General features: G+C 43.9%; 1 protein-coding gene across 3 annotated transcripts in view; it reads right to left on the reverse strand.

Annotated features, from left to right (window-relative positions):
• Nucleotides 1-22,788, reverse strand: part of SHROOM1 (shroom family member 1) — an 83,956-nt gene that overhangs the window by 35,629 nt on the left and 25,539 nt on the right. For all 3 annotated transcript variants that reach the window (XM_030212044.1, XM_030212045.1, XM_030212043.1), the window contains exon 2: nucleotides 419-3,212. In XM_030212044.1, the coding sequence (XP_030067904.1) occupies nucleotides 419-3,112 (2,694 nt within the window). In that variant the 5' untranslated portion in view covers nucleotides 3,113-3,212. The remainder of the gene's footprint in view (nucleotides 1-418; nucleotides 3,213-22,788) is intronic.

Here is a 22,788-nt window from a genome sequence, read left to right on the forward strand (position 1 = left end):
CTAATTACTTATAATTACCAGAGATACTGATGTTAGATTTTGAAAGTTTGTTATAACTTATCACTGATGTCTGATGCTGTGCTGGTGGGTGAGTAAATAAAAGACTTTAATTCTATGTCCTGTACAATTTTTCTATAATATTTTGTAAGTTGTTTAGAGAATAGCGAACCAAATGCACAGCCTAGTACATAATGAATATACAGTATGTTCACTGAAAGAACCAGAAAGAAGTGCGATTAAGAAGAACTGTAGGGCTACTTACTGGGTAATATTCATTGTAAGATATTATTTATTGAAGTTACTAATTAAAGCAACATGTGAATTTATATGGGACAGCAAAATCTTTCTAATATGGTTTCTTTCAGTAACATGCAATGCCATTTAATACCAATAATCAGCTACTCAACTTGCAACATACCTGAGCTGGAGGGGTTGACATTGATCTTTCTTGACTTTTATTGATGGCCCGATCTTTAGAATGTAGATTTTCTACATAAGGGCTCAGGCCAAATTTGCTTTGGTCCATTTCTCTGACAAAAGGTTGGTTTCTTGATTGCACAGACACACCAGTGCTCGATCTCTCAGTCCACAATACATGTGCGTCAAAGGATTCAGGATTTCTTTCTGAAGACTGAAGCGGAGAAGTTGGCTCAATGTTTGTGGGGGTTCTACTATTGCCATTTGGAATAGAGAGCCTCTCAGAATGTCTCATCGTTGAGGGCCTCTGCATGGGTTTAGCCAAAGAGATTTGCTGTGTATTAGTAGGTTTCAGACTTATCTTTCGTTCTATGTATTGAACAACTGCATTATGTTGAATTTGTTTCAGTTCTGTCTTTGAGAGAGTTGAGGTTGACCGTGCTCGCTCTTTGCTTTCAAAAGGTTTTCTTCTGGATGCCAAAACACTTGAGCCATTGTTTTCCTCTGATGCCACTCTTGTATTTTCCAGATTGCACGAGGAGCTGAGGGTTTGTTGCATGCCCAGCTGGTCCAGTTTCTCTGGTTCTGAGTAGCAGAGCTTCTTTTGCTCTTTGGTTACCCTCTTTCTTCCTCCTATTCGAAAAACCTGCGGCTTCTTTGAATCTTCGTATTTGCTGCTGGTTTCCCACACACCACCTGAATTAATAAATTTGACATCTTCATTTGCAGAGAGAGACCGAAAATGTTCAATTGAAGGTCTTTTAGAAGGATTTGGTTTTAATCTTATAGGTAAGCTCATCTGCAAATCTTTTCTCTTGAAGGATGTTTCTCTCAGGACTTTCTTTTGAGCCACTTTAATTTTTTCCCTATAGTCTTTCATAAAACTGTCATCTAGTGAAGAGACAGAGCTCCTCAACATTCTCTCATCATCAGCACAGTTCACAAAGTTTTCATCCGTAAGCTGCTGGAACTCTTTAATCTTTGGTGGCGGTTTAGCCTTTTGTATCTCATTAGATTGTTCCATCAAAAGATGATCGCTATTTTGAGTTTTCTTTGGTGTATTCCCTGGATCTTTTGTGGGTTTTGTGTGATTTTTGCAATTTAAAATGGTGGCCATATTACTGTGTCTCCCTCCAGTCAGGTGATAAAGCATGGGGGTTGTCTCCTTGTTAATCTTGCCACTGACTAGTTCACATACAGGATTACTTCTAGGTTTATGGAATTCATGCTGTGGTGCTTCATGATGGGCAAGATCTGAAGGGACTTCTTGATTTTGATTCACATTAAAGTTGTTACTGCTGTCATTAGTTAGTATCTCATAGCTGAAAACACTTGCAGTCTGTGATGTCAAGTCTTTTTTAGGTCCACAATAAACAATCTGCTGGGCCTTACTTCTGAAATCCAATTCTCCATCATGATCTACATTAGTCTTCAAGCCTTCTGGACTATGGGGCTGCAATGAATTCTGTCCTTTGGATTGGTGGGTCCCAGATAATTCTTGTATATCTTTCCTTCTTTCTTCTTCTGAGCTTTGAGGCAAAACACTGCCTGTCTTCCTCCTTGGAGGGCAGCTCTTGGAGTCAGGCACCAAGTCATTTTGAAGAGGACTATTTGAAAATGTTGTATCATGAAACACATCTTCATCTTGTATGGCATGTTTGTCAAACCAGATCTGATGGTGACCGATGGAGAGTGGCACCTCTGGCTCCCTGCTTTCTAGAAGATGGCCCTGCGAGTCTGCTCCTCTAAAGGATTTTGTGTGTCCATTGGTAGAACAGAGATACTTCTTGTTCTCGTGCATATTCTTGACATCATAACTGGTAGGTGGTGGATGAAAGGATTTAGAGTTCATCTCTTCGGGAATGTTATAATCCTTAACTGAATCTGGAGCACAAGGAAGCTTCTGTGTCTTGGCCACAGAGTCTGGTTTGAAACATTCTTGAAGATTAAAGAAAGATGACCTTGTGAAAATGTGCCGATTACTCTTCTTTTCTTTATTTTGGAATAAATCTGATTCCTTAGGTTCATCTGGTAATCTTTCATTTTTCTGTCTGGAATTCCAATATGGTTTGGGCTCAGATGTAGAAATGACACCATGGACATTATTATGAGGAGATTGTACATCATTTTGGCTCATAGGATCTCTGGAATTAGAGTCTCCTCTTGTACTATTAAAACTTCTAATTACTTTGTAGCTGTCAAGTCTTGTAGGTGGAGATGGAGGAAGTAAAGACTGAGATGAAGACAAAGGTGAAAGTGACTTACGGATAAAATCATGGGTGGGAGTGTTTCCATATTGTCCACAGAAACCAATTCCATCAGAATTATTCCGACTTCCAGTGTCCATCAGGTTAGGTTGACTAGAGTCTCTAAAATCAAAGTTTATTGCACTGGGATTATAAATAGCTCTTACATATTCACAGTCCACGTAGGACAACTGCTCTGAAGGCAGACCATAGTTTTCATTACAAAATGAGGGTGTATGATAATCTGGGAAATTAGAACCACCTGAAAACGAGCTGTAAGCAGAATCCGCTTTTCCAGACAGGTTAAGCAGGTGATCGATGGTACCGATGGACTTCACCGGTGAAAGCCTGCTACTGTAATTAACTGAGTCCAGGGGCTGCAACAGCTCCGTCAGGCCGCCTGCATCTTTCAGGTTCCAGCTTTCTACATCATTGCCAAAAGCAGCCATGATTAGGGGCCCGGTTTTGAGGCTTCCAGAGCTCAAATGAGCTCTTTCTTTTCTCTGGTTACCATAAAGTACATTTTCTTTTATTCACACAGAGGTAAACCTGAAAGGCCAAAAAATAAACATCAGTCAAAAAAATGGAAAGTGAATTCAGATTTAAATTACAATCATATTACACATATACCCCCCCTCCCCATTTGCAAAGCTGTGCAGCAATGCAGACACAGCCCACTCCTCCACTCCACAAAATCTAACCTGACAAAATTGTTCATAAATTCCACAATCACTTATCTTGGGTATAATCCAAAGGCTCAACAGAGCTCCATTTCGGATGCCACCTTCTTCACGAGCCTTGGACTGAGGAAGCCCATAATAAGTCCTCAGATTAGTGCAAAGAACCCAAGCTGTCACTGAAATGGTCCCTCTGCCACTTCTAGCAGAAAATCGTAGCGGTTCAGAAAAATAAAACAAAATATATAAGAAAGGAATTCCAGTATAGACAGGAAAGACTCATTCAGACAAGAACACACAGAACATATATTAAAAACAAAATAAAATGACAGATCAAACCAGTGCCCACCACTAAATCACAGGAGGGGAAAAAACAAAATGCAACAGTGAAGAAATGCGTTTTGAGCAGCGTTTTAAAGCACGGGAAGGAAAGTTCAGAATGTAGGGTAGGAGGGAGGTTGTTCCAGGGTTTCGGTGCCAAAACTATTGTCATGTTTATAGTTTATACTGTACCGCTTGGCTTATACAAGAACACAGTGGTGAACAATGTTAAAAAAATAAATGAAAAGGAAAACCAGAAAAGAACTACAATATCAATAGGACAGCACAAACATCCAAAAGCAAACCATCTAACTCACACACAAAAGGAAATAATACTTTACCAAACACAAAATAAAAACAAACAAACCCAGGCCTGTAGAGTTAAAAAGAACATAGTATAAACCCTCATCTATTCCTCATGAATTTTCTAAAAACGGCTCATGGCAGCGGCTTTGTTCTTAGCCTACTTCTCTACAGGCAAAATATCCCCAAACCAACAGCTGAAAACCACAAAATGATCCATCTTCGTTATGTCCTGTTCATGGACCACACTTTGCCAGCAGCAAGTCGAACTACACAGAGAGATACTTCCCATAGGGTAGTCGACCTATGTATGTTCTGCTGCCAAAACTGTACAACACAGACACTTCTACCCTCATTAAGTGCTGACCTACCACTGGATGCCGATAACCTTGTTCTCTGTCTACAAGGTTCTCAGACACAATGGGCCATTCAGTCTCAAGTCTATATTAAAAAAAAAACCCAAACAAAACAAAAAATTAGCATTAACTTTGATAGCAGTAAACAAAGGAATTAATCAAATGCAACTTAGTTTTCCCTAAATGCTCACCAAATCTGTGGGAAGTATGTCTCTGATTAAGAGTATAAAAGAAAGCAGGTGTCTGGGTCTCTACTACTCAAAATGCTTCAAAGCGAGTCTGTCTAATGTACTATAATTTAGCTAAGACTGAAATGCATTTGCTTAACAAGTCCCTTGTAACACCCCAGCCTTTTCACCTCAGTAAATCTACTTTAGGCTTCCAACGGGATAGAACTGGCCCAGGCTACAAGGCTGCTAGCGGGGGAATATTTCACTACTGCTGTTTTAAGAGCAAGTCCACATTCCTCACTCATTTCAAAGAAAGATCTCCTGGCATCGCTAATGCAGAACCAGAGAGAGTGGTGGAGTACAGCCAAAATGCAGGTCAAACAATACGGAAAGATTTATTCCGATGGCTCTGTTCGAGAGAATTTATTAGATTCCAGAAGAAAATATTTAACTTGGGTGGGGTGGGGGGGGGGGGGGGGGGGTGGGGTTAAAGTTGAAAAATGGGAAAACATGGAGGTTGTCTTATGCCAGGGGCTCTTAAACCAGTCCTCAGGACATAACCAAGGTAAAAAAAAAAAAAAAGTCCAATAAAGATAGCAGTGTTCTCAAAGGCAAGATTTTTTTTTATGCTTGCAAATGGGGAGAATGCTTCTGATATGATAGTGAATGATCATCTGACATCCAGTTGGTGTGGTTCAGTTTTAGAGTGGGAACAGAATCAAACTCTTCAAAGAACAGACCAAGGACTTCCAATATTGAAAATCAAGTGTATTGGGAGAAGACTCTACATGGTACCATGTTTCGGCACAGGGGGTGCCTTCTTTAGGAGTCTTGAAACTTGTCTGAATGAACTTGTGGACAAAGTATTCATGAGTAAGGCTCTGGTTGGAAGGGAGATGTGGCCTTTAAAATGCCATACGTTCCTCAAAGGTCTTTTTAAAGACCACAACTTCTTTCCAACCAGAGCCTTACTCCTGAATACTTTGTCCCCAAGTTCATTCAGTCAAGTTTCAAGACTCCTGAAGAAGGCACCCCCTGTGCCAAAACATGGTACCATGTAGAGTCTTCTCCCAATACACTTGATTTTCAATATTGGATGTCCTTGGTGTGTTCTTTGAAGAGCCTGATTCTGTTCCCACTCTTCTCCTGCTCCTGAGATTGTTCCTGGGACCCTGTTGTTCTTTCCACATTTGTGGTTGTACTGCCTGTGGTTCAGTTTTAGGACATGTGTTGAGAGGGTTCATTTGAAAGTTGGGGGTCTTAAAACATCAGGAAAACTAATTTTATCAAGATGGAAAAATGCCCCAAGGAGTTGTTAGTTAAATGGGGAAATCTGGGGAAAGTAGAAAAGTACTCGACAAAACTGAAATGAGATATTTTAAGGGCAACAAATCATTTTGTTAGGAAAAGAAATAAAAGTAAGAGGAAAAGGAGACCATTATGGTTCTTTAAAGAAGTAGCTGAAAAGGTAGGGTGGCCACCACAGTACTTCTGTATACACTCCCCTGCACCAAAGTCTCCAACAAGGTAGTCAAATTTAACCTCCAAGGTATTCCCGTATTCTTCTCCCAATACCCTCTGGACTAAACCAGGCACATAATATGCTTTAGAGATCTTTGGGAGAGAGATGGGATCCATGTGTAAAATAACAGTTTCAATATCTCTTTAGCAGAAAACAATTTATTATAAGGAAATTTGACTTGGGAGTAATTAAGGAAATTTTTCTTTATGGAAAGGATGGTGAAACCATGGAATGACCTCCCAGGAGAGGTGGTGGAGACAAGGATTGCAAAAACATTCAAGAAAGCATGGGATAAGCAGAGAGGATCTTGGGAGGGAAGAATTATAGAGCTTAGGAGTAAGTATAGATAGGCAGACTTGATAAATGATCATTTTCTCAGTGAGGTTTGATGAAGAATTTTTCAGCTTGTCCTGTATCTCGTTTTTACAGGAGAAGACGTGTATGATTCAGAAGTCTAGTCCATTGGGTTCAGAATGGCATCATGCCAGACATCTTATCTCCATTTGCCTCCAGGATTTGATCAACTATTTTAAGGGCCCTTTTACTAAGCTGTGCTGGTAAATGTACTTAGTGCGCTCTAACGCAGGACTTTCGCACGTGCTAAGCCCATTTCCAGTGTGGTTGTGAAATTAGTCTTTTCCATTTGTTGAATATACAGTCATGCACTAATGTTGGCATTAAAATTAACGCGGGAGCACTTAACCGTCTCCAACTTAGGAGGTGCTAAAGGCTCACGCATATGAATGTGCTAAGCAGTTAGTTCGCTGCCGATGTCTGTGCACTAACTGAATAGAGCTGACACACCCCTCCCAAACAAATACCACATGCTTAGCGCATGCCAAGAACAAAATTAATGCAAGATTCTTTACATCCTGTATTAGCGATTTTTCCTCCATTAAGCGAGTATTAGCGCTTAATGCAGCTTAGTAAAAGGGCCCCTCAATTTTCTCTTGTATCAGAGCTTTCCAAACTTTGGGTCAGGACCACAAATGGGGTCACGACCTAGATGGACTTTCCATAGGTGCCTCTTCATTCTGCAGCTCCAGGGGTCACACAATTTTATTTGGCTGCAATCATGGGGGTCACGGCCAGAAAAATATTGGGAAACACCATTATACAGTTCTGAACTGGGATAAAAAAATATGACCAGAGTGAGCCGGTAGTTAAATGGAAAACGAAAGTCTGCTTTTCTTGTTGTTTGTTAGAAGGTGATTGCATCATGTTGGATGGCCTGGAGTAATTTAGGAATAAAATAATACCATTGTTTATTATATTATTTAATTACACAGGCTGCAAATAGTTTGGGCAAGTATTAAACCGTGTAGTGGAGATGATCAGCAACCAAAATGACATGAGCAAAGTCACCGTGGAGAAGAAAGAAATACCGATAAACTGAGATGGCCTAGCGCAGCTTGAAGCTTGGATATCATCTTCCTCGGACTATTTATAAAGATAATTAACCCCAAACATCTGAAATTAAACTAAGAGGGTCTTTTACTGAGGCGCTCTCACGTTTTTGGCGTGCGCTAAAATTGTGGGTGCGCTAAACGTTAGAGACACCAATGCATTCCTATGGGCGTCTCTAACGTTTAGATATTCGTTACTGTGTGAGTCGTTAATCACGCTTATTTTTCCTATTGCTACTCGTTGTTGCTGAGGAGCTCTCGTTTCAGGCATCCATTCGTGCAGCTGACGTCACGTCCTCCCCTCTAACGTTTAGAATGCCGACAATTTTAGCGCACGCTAAAAACGTGAGAGCGCCTTAGTAAAAGACGCCCTAAAATATGGAATGAGCTTGTAGCCCTCAAGAATAAAGTCATTCTTTCAAAAACATGGGCCCTTCCAGGATAATCGTGCAAAGCCACCAAACTAGTTTCTAATATTTGTCTGATGAAGGTAATTAAACATACTACTGAGCTTTGGTTCCAAAATAATCATAAGTAGAGACACATGTGCTGAACTTTGAATGGACCTCCACCGCTTAACAATCCATCTCAGCTTCTGCTTGGTTGCCCTGGTCTGTGGCAGGGGGTTTCTTCTCCCCTCATCTTCATTAGACTTTTTCTTTTTAAAAATTATTTCTTCATTAATTATACACACAATATAAAATGTAGAATTACAGAAATAAAATCATAGTCACATCACAGGGACACATCTAATTACATCTAAGGAAAAACATAGGCAAAATCTAGTCAAAATTGATTCACAGCTCACAACCAAGGGGGAAAAATGATAGGTAACATCTTTGATTTTGAAACTGTATTTTTCTAAAAATCAGATTCCATTTTGTGGACAATTGATAAATATGTTTCCCGAGGTGGCCAGACAAATGCAGCTTTGTAGGAAGCAATTTCCAGCTGTGACAGGTACTTTTCCCCTCAGATTTTCTTGTACATGCCAGTTATAAAAACAATAGAAATTTTGTTGATCCCATTCATTTAGAGACTTTCCTATCAGACAAACCTGTTCAAGATGTTTGACCTTCTCAACATCCTATGAGGATCCCCTTCTATGCACTGAGACCACTGTGTAGCAAGTCTATAACTAAGAAGCATAAGATATGAATGGACCACTCTTTGCATTGCACCTACTCTGTACTGAAAAATATTTTTATAACAGCATAATAAACCTGGCAAGGGATGTTCAGGATTCCAATTTTTATGGCAAGATGACCTCATGTGCCAAGACTTTACCACGCAGGTACTTCAAGGTCTTGCTCCCAGATCCTAGACGTCCAACATTACAACTTATTTTCCCATGTGAAGCCAAATTCATGGACTATAAAGAATGTTACTAAAGCTGCAAGAACAGTGCACAATATCCATAAGAGCTTCCCTTGCGGCCTTATTTTGTGTTTGCAGTACAACCTGCTCAGGCAAGACAAATGTAATAGGGTTTAAAATTAACAAATTTAACTGGGCAAAAAGAGTCTGGCACTGTGCCCTGTAATACTAATACCACTCAGATATCAGCTTCACTGTACCTCTGGCATCATGTAATTGGCACACACAGCCTCAGCATGGTCTACTCCCTTACATGCAGGTATGGCACACTGTGTTTATAAAATTATGAATTCAACTTTTTAACTGGCTCTACATATGCAGGTAAGATCAGCCTTTCACTACAGATCAAGCTCCATTTGCATAAGAGATTTTCGCTTGTGAAATTACCTCTATTTTGATGGTAGCAGCTGTACATGAAAAGTTCCACAGTGAGCCCCCCCCCCCCCCCCCCCCCCCCAAAAAAAGCAGTTTCATGAAAATAACAGGCTAAGAAAATTCTAGCCTGGTGCTGATCTGTGTGAGTTAACATGGGAAAGGAATGTGATTGATAAGAGCAGGTAAGACAAAGCAAACACTGTTAGCTGCTTGTGAACATTATGTCATGTACATGGTCATGAGTGGCCTATTCCTTATCGAGGGACAAACAAGGAAGGCAAACAGTGGCCCGCATTTTCCAAATTCCAGGCAGGTGCAGAGTCCACAGCAGCGATGGCAGCTTCCTGTCCACTGAGAAGCCTAAAGCATAACTCAAAATGAAGCTTCTGCTATGAAAAGCAACAAACTCACTCAGGCCACCACCGACTGTTATTCGCTCTCTGGACATCCCATCGGCCATGTTTATTTTGTTGGGTGCTGACTGACAATCAGAATCTGGAAATCTAGAAACTGATCTGGATGTCCCCAATCAAAACCCATGCAGAGGGTCTACTGCATCTATTTTTACCCCGACTAATTTATGTTAGAAAAAATAAAATCACAAAATTTTGATATTCCCAAAATTTAAAAACAAACTCACGGTAGACAATATTCAGATCTAAGTTCTCTTACAAGCATTCTCCCTTCTCAATATTATGAAGGTTTTATTAAAGCTCCCATCCTTTCAAGATTTTCTCCACCTAACAATTTGGTCTTGGAATGAAAGAATCTACGAGATACATGTTTTCACTCATTTGAAAATGTATCAGTATTGCACAGTACTGTTCAGTAAACCTATCCATGACCAAAGTGGCCTGCCTATGGTTTCTGGGAAATATTATGCAATCAGAAGCTCTGACTCCTGGTCTCAGCCCTTAGACTGTAAAATATTTCCCAGAAACCTTGGCCAGGTGAATTGTGGGTAGGCTTCCTGGACAGTCAAGGAAATACACAACACACTCCACAAAATATATCCTTATGTACCAGCAATACTATTGGACTCCATGTCACAAGAACTGGATAGTTCAGCCCTGGCTTTATCCTACTGCATACAAATATAACTCCAGGCGATTTTATAAAGTGTCTTTTTGATCATGTAAAATGCTGTTCTACACACTCAAATGACTGGTATTACTACCCCGTGATGTTACTTTGAAATTTGTTCAATCTCTGTTGCCAGTTGTACATGCCCAGCTGCTTTCAAGCATCCTACTCTTGGCACCTTTATGCTTCTCCCAATTTCTCTGGACCGGACTACTGTTTGATCACAGAGTACTTTTCAAAGCCATTTCTGAGGGTTAAACAGTGCTTTTTACCCATGGCTGCTCTAAACATTAGACAAAACTATGAGGCTGCCGTGGTCAGAAAACTGCACCAGTCGTCAAAGCAAAGCAAAATTCTTGACAGAAGAACCACCGGCCTGTACTCATACACATAGGGAGAGTGGAAATTTCCAAACAGCCCATTTGCCCGGGTAAATGGTTTTGAAAATTGCTCTCTTTAGGTACATCGTACATAACGCTTAATATTTAAATATATGATGTTCAGTTATGCATTTTTCACAGGATTGTTCTGGCACTGAGGGAATCATGACTGTTGAGTTTATCAAAATCCCATGGGGTGCCCCAGGGGCCTTGAATTGGGAGAAGAGGTGCAAATGTGAAGATCCACCTAGGGAACAAGATACCCTTTCTCTGGCCCTGGCTTTACCTCTAGATGAACTTGCATTTACAGTACCACTAAACCAGTAGTTACCCACAATTAGGTGTTTTCAGAGAAGGGGTTGCATGCACATGCATTTGACAGACGTATGTGTACATTTTTCCTTAGGAAAACTGCCCATGCAAATTAGATCTAAATATGTATTTATTTGGATTTAGTGCATACCTTTTTCAGGTGTAGCTCAAGGTGAGTTACATTCAGATACAACTCTCAATCTAATTTTGTACCTGAGGAAAAGGATGGTTAAGTTGAGTAACTTGCCCAAGATCACAATGAACAGCAGTGGGATGTGAAACAGGCACGTCTGGATGTCAAGACTGGTGCTCTAACTACTAGGCCACTCCTCCAACTCCACACCACCTAGAGCTTTCCTGGGATAATTTTCAAACCTGCTTTCACTTGGAAAACTGAGCAAACTTCACAAACCCTGGATTCTATATATTGTGCTGAAATATTGGCGCAGATCCAAGCAGTGCATTTTCCCCATCTTAATAATGGCTTATGGACTTTTCTTTTAGGAAGTTTTCCAAACCTTTTTAAAACCCTGCTAACTGCTTTTACCACATTCTCTGGCAATGAATTCGTGAGTTCGTTCCCTCAGGGTCCAGCCCTCAAGGAAATTATGTCAGAAGGCGGGACTCTGCGGAACGAACCACGTCACGAAGGGAGAGAAGACTAGAGACGGGCAGGGTGGGCTGAAATGACGCAGCCGTCGCTGGGACGAGGTAAATTAAAGATTTAAAGGGTGGCGTGGGGCAGATAGGAAGGAAGCAGAAGGGGAGGGAAGGGGAGACTCACGGCGCCACTCGCCCACCCAGAAATTCAGACAAACGGGCGGGCGGGCGGCCAAAACCCCTCAGGCGCTGGCTGGGGAGGCTTACCTGCTTATAATCGAAAGAGAAAAACGCCTATATTCCGACCTAAATTGGGACATGGACGTCTTTCTCACGTGGGTGCCCAAATTGGTATAATTGAAAGCCGATTTTGCGCGTTTCCAACTGCACTCTGTTGCGAGAACGAATAAAGTTGATGGGGGCGTGACTGAGGCGTGGTGAAGGCGGGACTGAGGCGTGGTTATCGGCTGAGCAGAGATGTGCGTGCTCGGCCGATAATGGAAAAAAGAACGGCGTTTTAAGAGAGAATTTAGGCCACTTTTGTTGGACCCGTTTTTTTTCACGAACAGGTCCCAAAAAAGTGCCCTAAATGACCAGATGACCACCGGAGGGAACCAGGGATGACCTCCCCTGACTCCCCCAGTGGTCACTAACCCCCTCCCACCAAAAAAAAAAAAGAACCTTAAACACTTTTTTTTCCAACTTGTAAGCCAGCCTCAAATGTCATCCCCAGCTCCATGACAGCAGTATGCAGGTCCCCGAAGTAATATTAGTTTAGTTGGTGCTGCGCGGGACCCATGCAGAGAGGAAAAATCGGAAGAAAAAAAAAAACAAGCAAGTGCAGTCATGGACGTCTAAATTACCACAATAGTAAAAGGGGGATTTGAACCAGCAACCTTCTGATTACAAGCTCAGTGCGATAGCCACTGCACCACATTATTCAGTTACTTAGACATCCTTCCCTTTCCATTAAGTCCCTCCAAGTTTCTGTCAGCCAATCACAGCTGTTTAGCTGACACCTATGTCAGCTAAAGGAGCTGTGATTGGCTGACAGAAACTTGGAGGGACTTAATGGAAAGGGAAGGGTGTCTCAGCAACTGAATAATGTGGTGCAGTGGCTAGAGCACTGAGCTTGTAATCAGAAGGTTGCTGGTTTGATGCCCCCTTTTACTATCGGTTTTGCGCTTTTTTTTTTTCCTTCCGATTTTTCCTCTCTGCATAGGTCCCATGCAGCACCAACTAAACTAAAATTGCTCTGGGGACCTGCATACTGCTGTCATAGAGCTAGGTATGATATTTGAGGCTGGCATAGAGGCATCTCAGGGGGACCAGTGCACTACGAATGCTGGCCCCTCCCACGACCAAATGCCTTGGATTTAGTCGTTTTTGAGCTGGGCCGCTTCGGTTTCGATTATCGCTAAAAAACAAAAATGCCCAGCTCAAAAAACACCCTAATCCAATGTATTTTCGAAAAAAAAGATGGACGTCCATTTTTTTCGAAAATACAGTTCGGCCCACCCCTTCACAGACCGGTTCTCAGAGATGGACGTTCTTACACATAGGCGTTCACGTTTGATTATGCCCCTCTTAGCCTCCCCAAGCCTCTTATACCGGGCGCCTATGGTGACCTGTAATGTGGAACCTTGTATCACATAGCTATAGTTTGAGTTCCTCTTTCCCACATGCATCACTTTGCACTTGGATGTCCAGTCTCGTAAAGTCCTCTTGCAATTTTTCACAATCCTCGTGCAATTTAACAACTTTGAATAACTTTGTGTCATCAGCAAATTGAATTACCTCACTAGTTATTCCCACCTCTAGATCACTGGAATTCTTTCATTACCAACTTATGAACTGCCTTAAACACTAAAAGGTCTTCTGCAAGAATAAATAACGAAGTGTAGCTGTCTAATGCACTAGAAATAAAATCTACAGTCCTTGAGACAAGCATCCGGTTTTAATAAAGGACCAACAAAGATGTGAATACAAAAGACGGACGTTTTTAAGGTTTGTGAGAGTTTTCCCGTCTTCTGAGCAGGGCCTCCAATGGCATGCAAGAGCAGATGTGATAGTCTAGTTAATAGTTCACCAGAGAGGAGAAATATTTGTTTGTTTTTTTTAACCTTAACTGATTTCTAGGGCTCATGAGAGGCACCAACTTATTGAATTGCCCCTACTGTGTACAAAATTGAAGAAAGCTTGATTAAAAAAAACAAACAAACAACGGCACATGAACCAAAGCTGCCTAAAGTAAAAAATGACCACACTGTATTACCATAGCAACCTGTTTTCCCCACTAGTCCCAAACAGAGTGAACCTATGCATTTTCAGCCCTAGTGGTAGAGTCCCAGAGAGGAATGAGTCCGTCCTACAGCAGCGGTTCTCCATCCAGTCTGCCTGAGAATATGAATGAGCCAGATTTGCATATAATGAAGGCAGTGCAAGCAAAACTATCTCTAGGGCCGCCGAGAGACTGAGCCGGGCATGGGGCAGAATCGTCATCGCTGAAGCTGCTCCCCCCCCCCCAAATCGTTATCACCGCCACCACCCGCCGCCGCCGAAGTAACTGGCTCCTTCCTCTGCCCAGCATTGCTTGCCCCTGCAGCTGCTTTCCTCAGATCGCACATGCTCAGTCTCAAAACTGAGCACGCATGGCCTAAGGGCCCAGCAGCTGCTAGGCAGGCAATGCAAGGGGGGGGGGGGGGTCTGGCGCTGGTGTTTTCTCTCTCCTGCTCCTGTTGGGACGCAATCACCCAGATCCTGACAGAAGCAGAGAGACCCCTGTTGCTGTGGCCCCACCCTGGAGGCCCGGGACTGAGGAATTTGCCCCCCTCCCTCTTGGCGGCTATGACTATCTCATGAATATTCATTGGTGAAAATCCTGAAAAACCAATAGGTTTGTGTCCTGAGGACTGGGCTAAGAACCAAGTGTTCTACAGAAAACAATCACTCAAATTACGTTCAACTGTGTGAATAAGCGGGTGTGAGACTAAAAAGCAAGTAGAGCAGAAAAACAGAAACCCCGCCACAGGATGGCCATAAGAGAAGAATGCGCAGTCCATGGACTTTATACTCATGAATTTGCACCAATTTTTCAAAGCGACAAGTGAAAAGCAGGTGCATACATTTGTTTTGAAAATTGCCTAAGCAAAGTACCCAAAACATTTGCCCCCACTTTTTCTGTACATCTTTTGACTAAAAACATTGCTGAAATGGTGCTACACATTTCTAATATAATAAAACGCACCGTGAACGTTCTGATACAACTTCTGTGAAGCCGGAAAACTTGAAGCCGGAAGCTTCAAGCCCTGAAGCCTTGAAGCCATCTGACGTCACTCCCAGTGAAGCCTTCAAGCCAGCCAGCCGTCTCTGCCCCAGCCCTCGCCTCAAACCAAACAAATCGGGAAGCGAAGCGTCAGGGAAAGGAGGCGGCGCTCCCGACGTCTAGCCTTCCCTTGCTTCGCTGTGTTCGGGCGGAACACAGCGAAGGGAAAGCTAGACGTCGGGAGCGCCTGCCTCCTTCCTGACGCTTCGCTGCACGAACCGCACACGGAGGTAAAGTTAAAACGAAGAAGAAAAAAAAAAAAAGGGATGCATGTATGCGAACGGGGGGGGGGGGGATGCATGGATGCGAAGGGGTGGGCATGGATGCGAGGCATGGATGCGAAGGGGGGGGGAGAAGAGGGCGGGCCTAGGCTGGGACATGGGAGAGAGAGTAGCATGGATGCGAGGGGGGGGGTCATGGAAGGGCAAGAGGGGACTTGCGGGAAAAGGATGAATGGAGGCGGCAGGGGACAGAGGAGCATGGATGGGTATGGATTAGGAGGCAGGGCACAGGGAGAGAGGGGAATTACTAGAAATGGATGAATGGAGGGGGCAGGGGAAAAGAGGATGCATGGATTGGGAGGGCAGGACTCAGGGAGAGAGGGAAATTGCTGGATAGGGGAAAAATGGAAGGGGCCAGGTGACAGATGAGCATGGATGGGCTGGATTGGAAGGGGCAGGACACAGGGAGAGGGGAATTGCTGGATAGGGATGAATGGAGGGACAGATGGGCATGGATGGATATGGATTGCAGAGCAGGCCTCAGGCAGAGAGAGGGAATTGCTGGATAGGGAAAAATGGAGGGGCCAGGTGACAGATGAGCATGGATGGGCATGGATTGGAAGGGGCAGGACACAGGGAGAGGGGAATTGCTGGATAGGGATGAATGGAGGGGACAGATGGGCATGGATGGATATGGATTGCAGAGCAGGCCTCAGGCCGGGAGGGGAAATGCTGGAATAGGGAAAAATGGAGGGGCCAGGGTGACAGATGAGCATGGATGGGCATGGATTGGGAGGGCAAGGATCAGGGAGAGGGGAATTGCTGATAGGGATGAATGGAGGGGACAGATGGGCATGGATGGATATGGATTGCAGAGCAGGCCTCAGGCAGAGAGGGGAAATGCTGGATAGGGAACAATGGAGGGGCCAGGTGACAGATGAGCATGGATGGGCATGGATTGGAAGGGCAGGACTCAGGGAGAGGGGAATTGCTGGATAGGGATGAATGGAGGGGACAGATGGGCATGGATGGATATGGATTGCAGAGCAGGCCTCAGGCAGAGAGGGAAATGCTGGATAGGGAACAATGGAGGGGCCAGGTGACAGATGAGCATGGATGGGCATGGATTGGAAGGGCAGGACTCAGGGAGAGGGGAATTGCTGGATAGGGATGAATGGAGGGGACAGATGGGCATGGATGGATATGGATTGCAGAGCAGGCCTCAGGCAGAGAGGGGAAATGCTGGATAGGGAAGAATGGAGGGGCCAGGTGACAGAGGAGCATGGATGGGCATGGATTGGAAGGGCAGGACTCGGAGAGGGGAATTGCTGCATAGGGATGAATGGAGGGGACAGATGGCATGGATGGATATGGATTGCAGGGCAGGCCTCAGGCAGAGAGGGGAAATGCTGGATAGGGATGAATGGAGGGGGCAGGTGACAGACAAACATGGATGGCCATGGATTGGGAGGGGCAGGGGCTCAGGGACAGAGGGGAATTGCTGGAAAAGGATGAATGGAGGGGGCAGGGGACAGATGGCCATGGATTGGGAGGGCACGGCTCACACTCTCTCTCTCATATACATGTCTTTCTGACTCTCACTCTCACACACTCTGTCTCACACTGTATCACATTCACTCTCTATGTGCCACACAGTCACTCACCCCTCGCTTGGTCTCATACACTCACTCAAACAGAGAATCTGTGTCTCACACACACTCTCTCTCTCGCCCACACACACACACTCTCACTCACACTGTGTCTCACATACACACTTGCACACACTCTCATTCTCACACACACACTCTCTCACAAACACACTCACACCCAGACTCACGCTCTCTCTCACACAATCACACTTTCACTCTGACTCTCAAACAGTCACTCTCACATACACTCTCCCAAACATACACACTCCGAGGAAAACCTTGCTAGCGCCCGTTTCATTTGTGTCAGAAACGGGCCTTTTTTACTAGTATCTTTATAAAATATACTACTTGTATTATTCATTTTTATTAAGTTATCATCATTCACCTTGAGGTGGTTATCAAAATACAAACCAGCAAATCTGCTAATGAACCAGAAACTACATGTAATACAAAGCACAACAGTTACTATGTTACTATGTAACAGGGTAAGTTAATGGCTTCCTGCATCAGGCTTTCCGCAAGATGAAAGAGCTTCTTAAAGCTCAGTCCCATGCAAGACTCCAGAGCAGAGTTTGTCAGTTTCGTAAGATAACAATCGGAGTAGTGCTCTTTGATCCATTTATGGAGATTAGCCGCTTTTCAGAATACCCATAATGAACGAATAGACATGAGATACATTAAATAAAATCTCTCTCGTGTATATTCACCGTGGATCTCTTGATAGTCAAATGGAGTAGGCATACCTCCAGCACAGAGTCGAAAACTGCACGCGATAAAGGAAAATGGAAAGAGGGGTTCCAACAGCTTCAACTTTAATGACAGTTTCTATTCTAAGTTATATAAGCTTAATTGTTCTATTGGAACTCATTTCAAGCTATCTGGTGAGGTGAAAAATCAAACTCTGCAAAGTAAAGTATGTAACCATTAAACCAACAAGTGAAGTCAGCTCCATCTGGAAGGACCATTTAAGGAGCTTCAGAGAAAACAAAAAGAAAATAAATTCAGAAGGAAAAAAAAAGACAAAGTTACTGTAGATGAAAGCTCCAAAGAGTCCTGGACCAGTCTGTAAAGATCTAGAAATGAAAACTTGCACAGGTAATACCCTGCACTATAATGGAGGAGCCATTTCTTTCTTCCAAATAAACAGAGAAAAACTCCAGTCGTTCCAAAGGCATGTGGCTTGCTGTTGGAACACGTCTTGTTTCTCTTTGTGGGATCAAGCGAGAGCATGTGAGCTTTACACTGGGTTGTCTGTGGCTCTTCTAGAGTCAGACTTTCCCATAATTACAGGATGATGCTACACTTGAAGATTTCTTGGGCAGCAAAGAAGTTCAACATTCCTAAACTCGATAACCATGTGTAAATGTTCTGAAAGTTTGTGGTATATGTGGTAACAATACTGAATGCAGGAACCAAAATACAAACAAAGCAAACCAAGTCAGCTCATGATTAAAAAATAAATAAATAAAAGCATGCTTGCAACGGTAAACCTCAACTTTGTAAATGTTTCCAGTCACTGAGGACCCAGTACCTTGACCCCATATATTTAGGGCACTGCAGGCAGCAGGGCCCAGGACAGAAGTGGAGGAACCAGTATATGTAGTTACAGACATGGAGGGGCATAATCGAAAGGGGCGAGGAAACCCGTATTATCGAAACAAGATGGGCATCCATCTTTTGTTTCGATAATACGGTCAGGGATGCCCAAATCTTGACATTTAGGTCGTTCCTAGAGATCGTTGTCCTTAGACTTGGTCGTTTCTGATTTTCGGCAATAATGGAAACTAAGGATCCCCATCTCAGAAACGACCAAATGCAAGCCCTTTTTGTTCGTGGGAGGAGCCAGCATTTGTAATGCACTGGTCCCCCTCACATGCCAGGACACCAACCGGGCACCCTAGGGGGCACTGCAGTGGCCTTCATAAATTGCTCCCAGGTGCATAGCTCCCTTACCTTGTGTGCTGAGCCCCCCAAAACCCACTACCCACAACTGTACACCACTACCATAGCCCTTACGGGTGAAGGGGGGCACCTAGATGTGGGTACAGTGGGTTTCTGGTGGGTTTTGGAGGGCTCACATTTACCACCACGTGTAACAGGTGGGGAGGATGGGCCTGGGTCCGCCTGCCTGAAGTGCACTGCACCCACTAAAACTACTCCAGGGACCTGCATACTGCTGCGATGGACCTGAGTATGAAACTTGAGGCTGGCATAGAGGCTGGCACAAAATATTTTTAAAGTTCTTTTTTGAGGGTGGGAGGGGGTTAGTGACCAATGGGGAGTAAGGGGAGGTCATCCATGATTCCCTCTGGTGGTCATCTGGTCAGTTCAGGCACCTTTTCGTGGCTTGATCGTAACAAAAAAAGGACTGAGTAAAGTCGTCCAAGTGCTCGTCAGGGACGCCCTTCTTTTTTCGATTATGGGTCGAGGATGCACATGTGTTAGGCACGCCCAAGTCCCACCTTCGCTACGCCTCCGACACTCTCCCATGAACTTTGGTCGTCCCTGCGATGGAAAGCAGTTGGGGACACCCAAAATCAGCTTTTGATTATGCCGATTTGGGCGACCCTGTGAGAAGGATGCCCATCTTCCGATTTGTGTCGAAAGATGGGCGTCCTTCTCTTTCGAAAATAAGCCTGATAGTAACACAGTAGATGATGGCCCATCTAGTCTGTCCAACAAGATGAACTCAATACGTATGGAATATGAAGTGATACATCCTATGTAAACCTGATCTTGATTTATTCTTGTCTTTTTTTAAGGCATAGACTGTAGAAGTCTGCCCAGCACCAGTTTTCCTATTTCTATGGTCTGAAAAGACTTGGATGGGCTGGATTTGACAACTTCTTCAGAAACTTAGAACGAGGCCAGTGCCAGGCAGACTTCTACGGTCTGTGCCCTAAAAATGGCAAGGATAAATCAAGAACAGGCATAGATATGATGTAACACTTCATACCATATGTAATGAGTTTATCTTGTTGGGTAGACTGGATAGTCCGTACAGGTCTTTATCTGCTGCCACCTACTATGTTACGTCTCCAAAACCACAGCAGCTCAATAGCAGGAAAAAATAAATAAATAAAGACATAAGCAAAGCTGTCTAGGGTTATTGACCTGAAAAGGAAATGGTGACGCCTTTGCATGAGCACCTCTCAGACTGAGCAGCAGGGCTTCATCAGACCCTGCACCCATAAAGGCCATCGGTGCTCATAGGCCAACAGTATTCATGGCATTATAAAAGTAGAACCGCCATCGGCTTGACCCCTCCACCCTCGGGGAAAGATCTAACATGGTGCTGAGCAGTTCTGCTGTTGCTGGGACAGAGGGCACAGTGCATTTTTGGAGGAAGACACCTCATTCTATCCCACCCTGATTGTTCCTGCATTCTTGGAGGGTGACCTCCCTTCCATGCCTAGAACCACTTATATTTCTGATACTGCTATTACTGGGATTCAATTTACCTGGCTCCAAGTTTACCTCAATGATTGTATTTACGCTTGTATTTGGTCACTTTACTTCATAAGGGCGATTAATAAATCCCAGTATACAAATATATTTACACGGATAAAAAGGGCCGTCTGAAACTGCCCTTGCTTAACCCAGCTAAGAGTAGGTTCAGGGGTGCCAAGCACACTTGCTTGTTGCCAGGTTAAGGAAAGGTGTTACAGGGGTTGAAACAGGAAATCGCACACCATTTCTCACCTGGATTTAGCCCGTGGAGCAGCTATACTCGTGGGCAATTTTCAAAGAGAATATGCACAGAGACTTTGCCTCTAGACTGATTTGAAATTACTTCCTTAAAGTCTCCACTTCAACCACTTGACTTCAAAGAAAAAACAAACCTACATTTGTATAACATTTATGCCTTGTAGATAATGAAACAATTCAACTTCAGTAGAAGTTAATTTTTACCCTGACCAGTCCAGGTGTTGAATACTTGGAAAAAAAAAATTTCCATCTTCCAGACAAGAGCCAAGTAATACCAGACTGGTATCAGGCAAGCCCTGTGCTTTGTACAGCCATGAATGATCAAAACATATTTGGTTTCATTGGTGAGGGGTGGAGGGAGGAGGTTGTATTGGGCTTTTGTTTGTTTGTTTCAGTTGTGGCCAGCCCTGAGGGACTTCATCTGTTTTAAAATACATAAAATAAATTAAAATAAACTCTGCACCTTTAAAAAGTGAGAAAACCTTTGCAGATCTTTCCCTTTTATCCCTGTATTCACCTGCCCCCCCCCCAGCTTACCCACAATCTCAAATGCCTTCATACATTAGAAGTGAGCACTGGTTGCCCCTACCCTGCTGGTACTGTAATCAAAATGGTGCCAGCTAACCCTGTACTATTTTTAATTAGAAAACGTCTACCCCGCCCTCCCAGCTTACAGTTGCCCAAGGCAGTTTACAAAAGAAGACAAGAAATAACACAGTGAAAATCTATCTAAGAAACCAAACAAAATACTTAGAACAGAGTCGGAGCTATTGCTAACCTTGCAACAAGACAAACCCATTGCATTCTTACCACAAAACCGCCATGATTTTACCCTCTTTCTGAAGGCCATGTAATTTGCTTCTTCTTGTATGACCACCCGGTGAGACCTCTCAGCTAGGAGCCCCACACTACAAGCTCACTTTGTATTTACTGTCTTCCTTACCTCATAGGATGAAACCCATATTAAACCTGTTTGACTGGACCACAGCTCCCTATTCGGCACCCTCTGCTCTGCATGAAGTGCACAGCATTGGCCTCAGGTCAGCTGGTGCCATTCTGAATACACCACTGGCAGGGCAGAAGCACCCAAGGAGATCAGCCCTGCACCATCAAGACATTTATGACTGAAGGCAAACTAGGGGGAGGGGAGAAGTGCAGGGCTGCCGAAGACTGAACTGGGCCCAGGGCAGGGCCACTGCCACCCTCCCCCCCCCCCCCCCCCACAATCGTCATTTGCTGCTGCTGCCCCCCCCCCCCGATCGCTGCCGCTGCCTAAGTACCTTGGCTGGCGGGGATCCCAGGGTCCCGCCAGCAGAAGACATCTTCCTCCAGCACTGACTGCCCCTTCGGCTGCTCTTCCTCTCAGGTGCGCATGTTTGGTTTTGGGCAGACGAGCAGCACTGGAGGAAGCTCTGAGTCCTCCCAGCCTCCAAGGGGGGCCCGGCGCCGGAGTTTTCTCTCTCCTGCTCCTGTCGGGATGCGAACACTTGGGTCCCATCAGGAGCAGGAGAGAGAGAGACCCCAGCACCTGGCCCCCCGGGCCCAGAGAATTTTGCTCTCCCCACCCCCCCTCTCAGCAGCCCTGGAAAGGTGGGATAGCTTCCTAAAAGAAAAGAACATAAGCTATTATTAAAATGGTGAAAATCCGCTGCTTAGGATAAGCAACATAAAATGTGTTGTACTTTTTTGGGATCTTGCCAGGTACTTGTGACCTGGATTGGGCATTGTTGGAAACAGGATGCTGCGCTTGATGGACCTTTGGTCTGTCTCAGTATGGCAATACTTACGTAAAAGGCCAGCAGTGATTTGGTTTATCTTTTAAAAGTACAATTTTTTTTGGTGGGGGGATGGGAAGATTCTCTAGGGCTTTATTTTATGTTTTTAAATGAAGAAAAAAATGTCGCTAGCTTTTATTTCATCTTGTTTTCAAAACAAAATCAAACAGAACATTTTTATTTTAAATGAAAGCAAAGCCCTAATCACACACTGCCATCCATCCCATGCACCAACCTCAAAGAGTGGCGATTTAACCAATCACAAATGGGGTCCGAGTCATTAAGTTGTTTCACACAGACACAGAATGGAAAGCACTAGTGGTTTCAAAACTCCAGTAAGCATTCTGTGAAACCTTTGTAACTGATTCCCGAGTCTCCCATCTACTCCTTTCAGAAAAAAATTCCGATTACAAGTACTTAGTAGAGGTAGAAGAAATACATTATGTTTTATATTAACTTGGAGGTTAGAGAGTCTCTTATGTATCCCCTAAATTACCAATACCTAGGACTTTTTTTGAGGGGGTACTTGGGGGTACTGAGTACTGGCACCTTTTCCATTGTCTGC

This window comes from Microcaecilia unicolor, chromosome 8 (assembly GCF_901765095.1).
Source record: "Microcaecilia unicolor chromosome 8, aMicUni1.1, whole genome shotgun sequence".
NCBI lineage: Eukaryota > Metazoa > Chordata > Amphibia > Gymnophiona > Siphonopidae > Microcaecilia > Microcaecilia unicolor.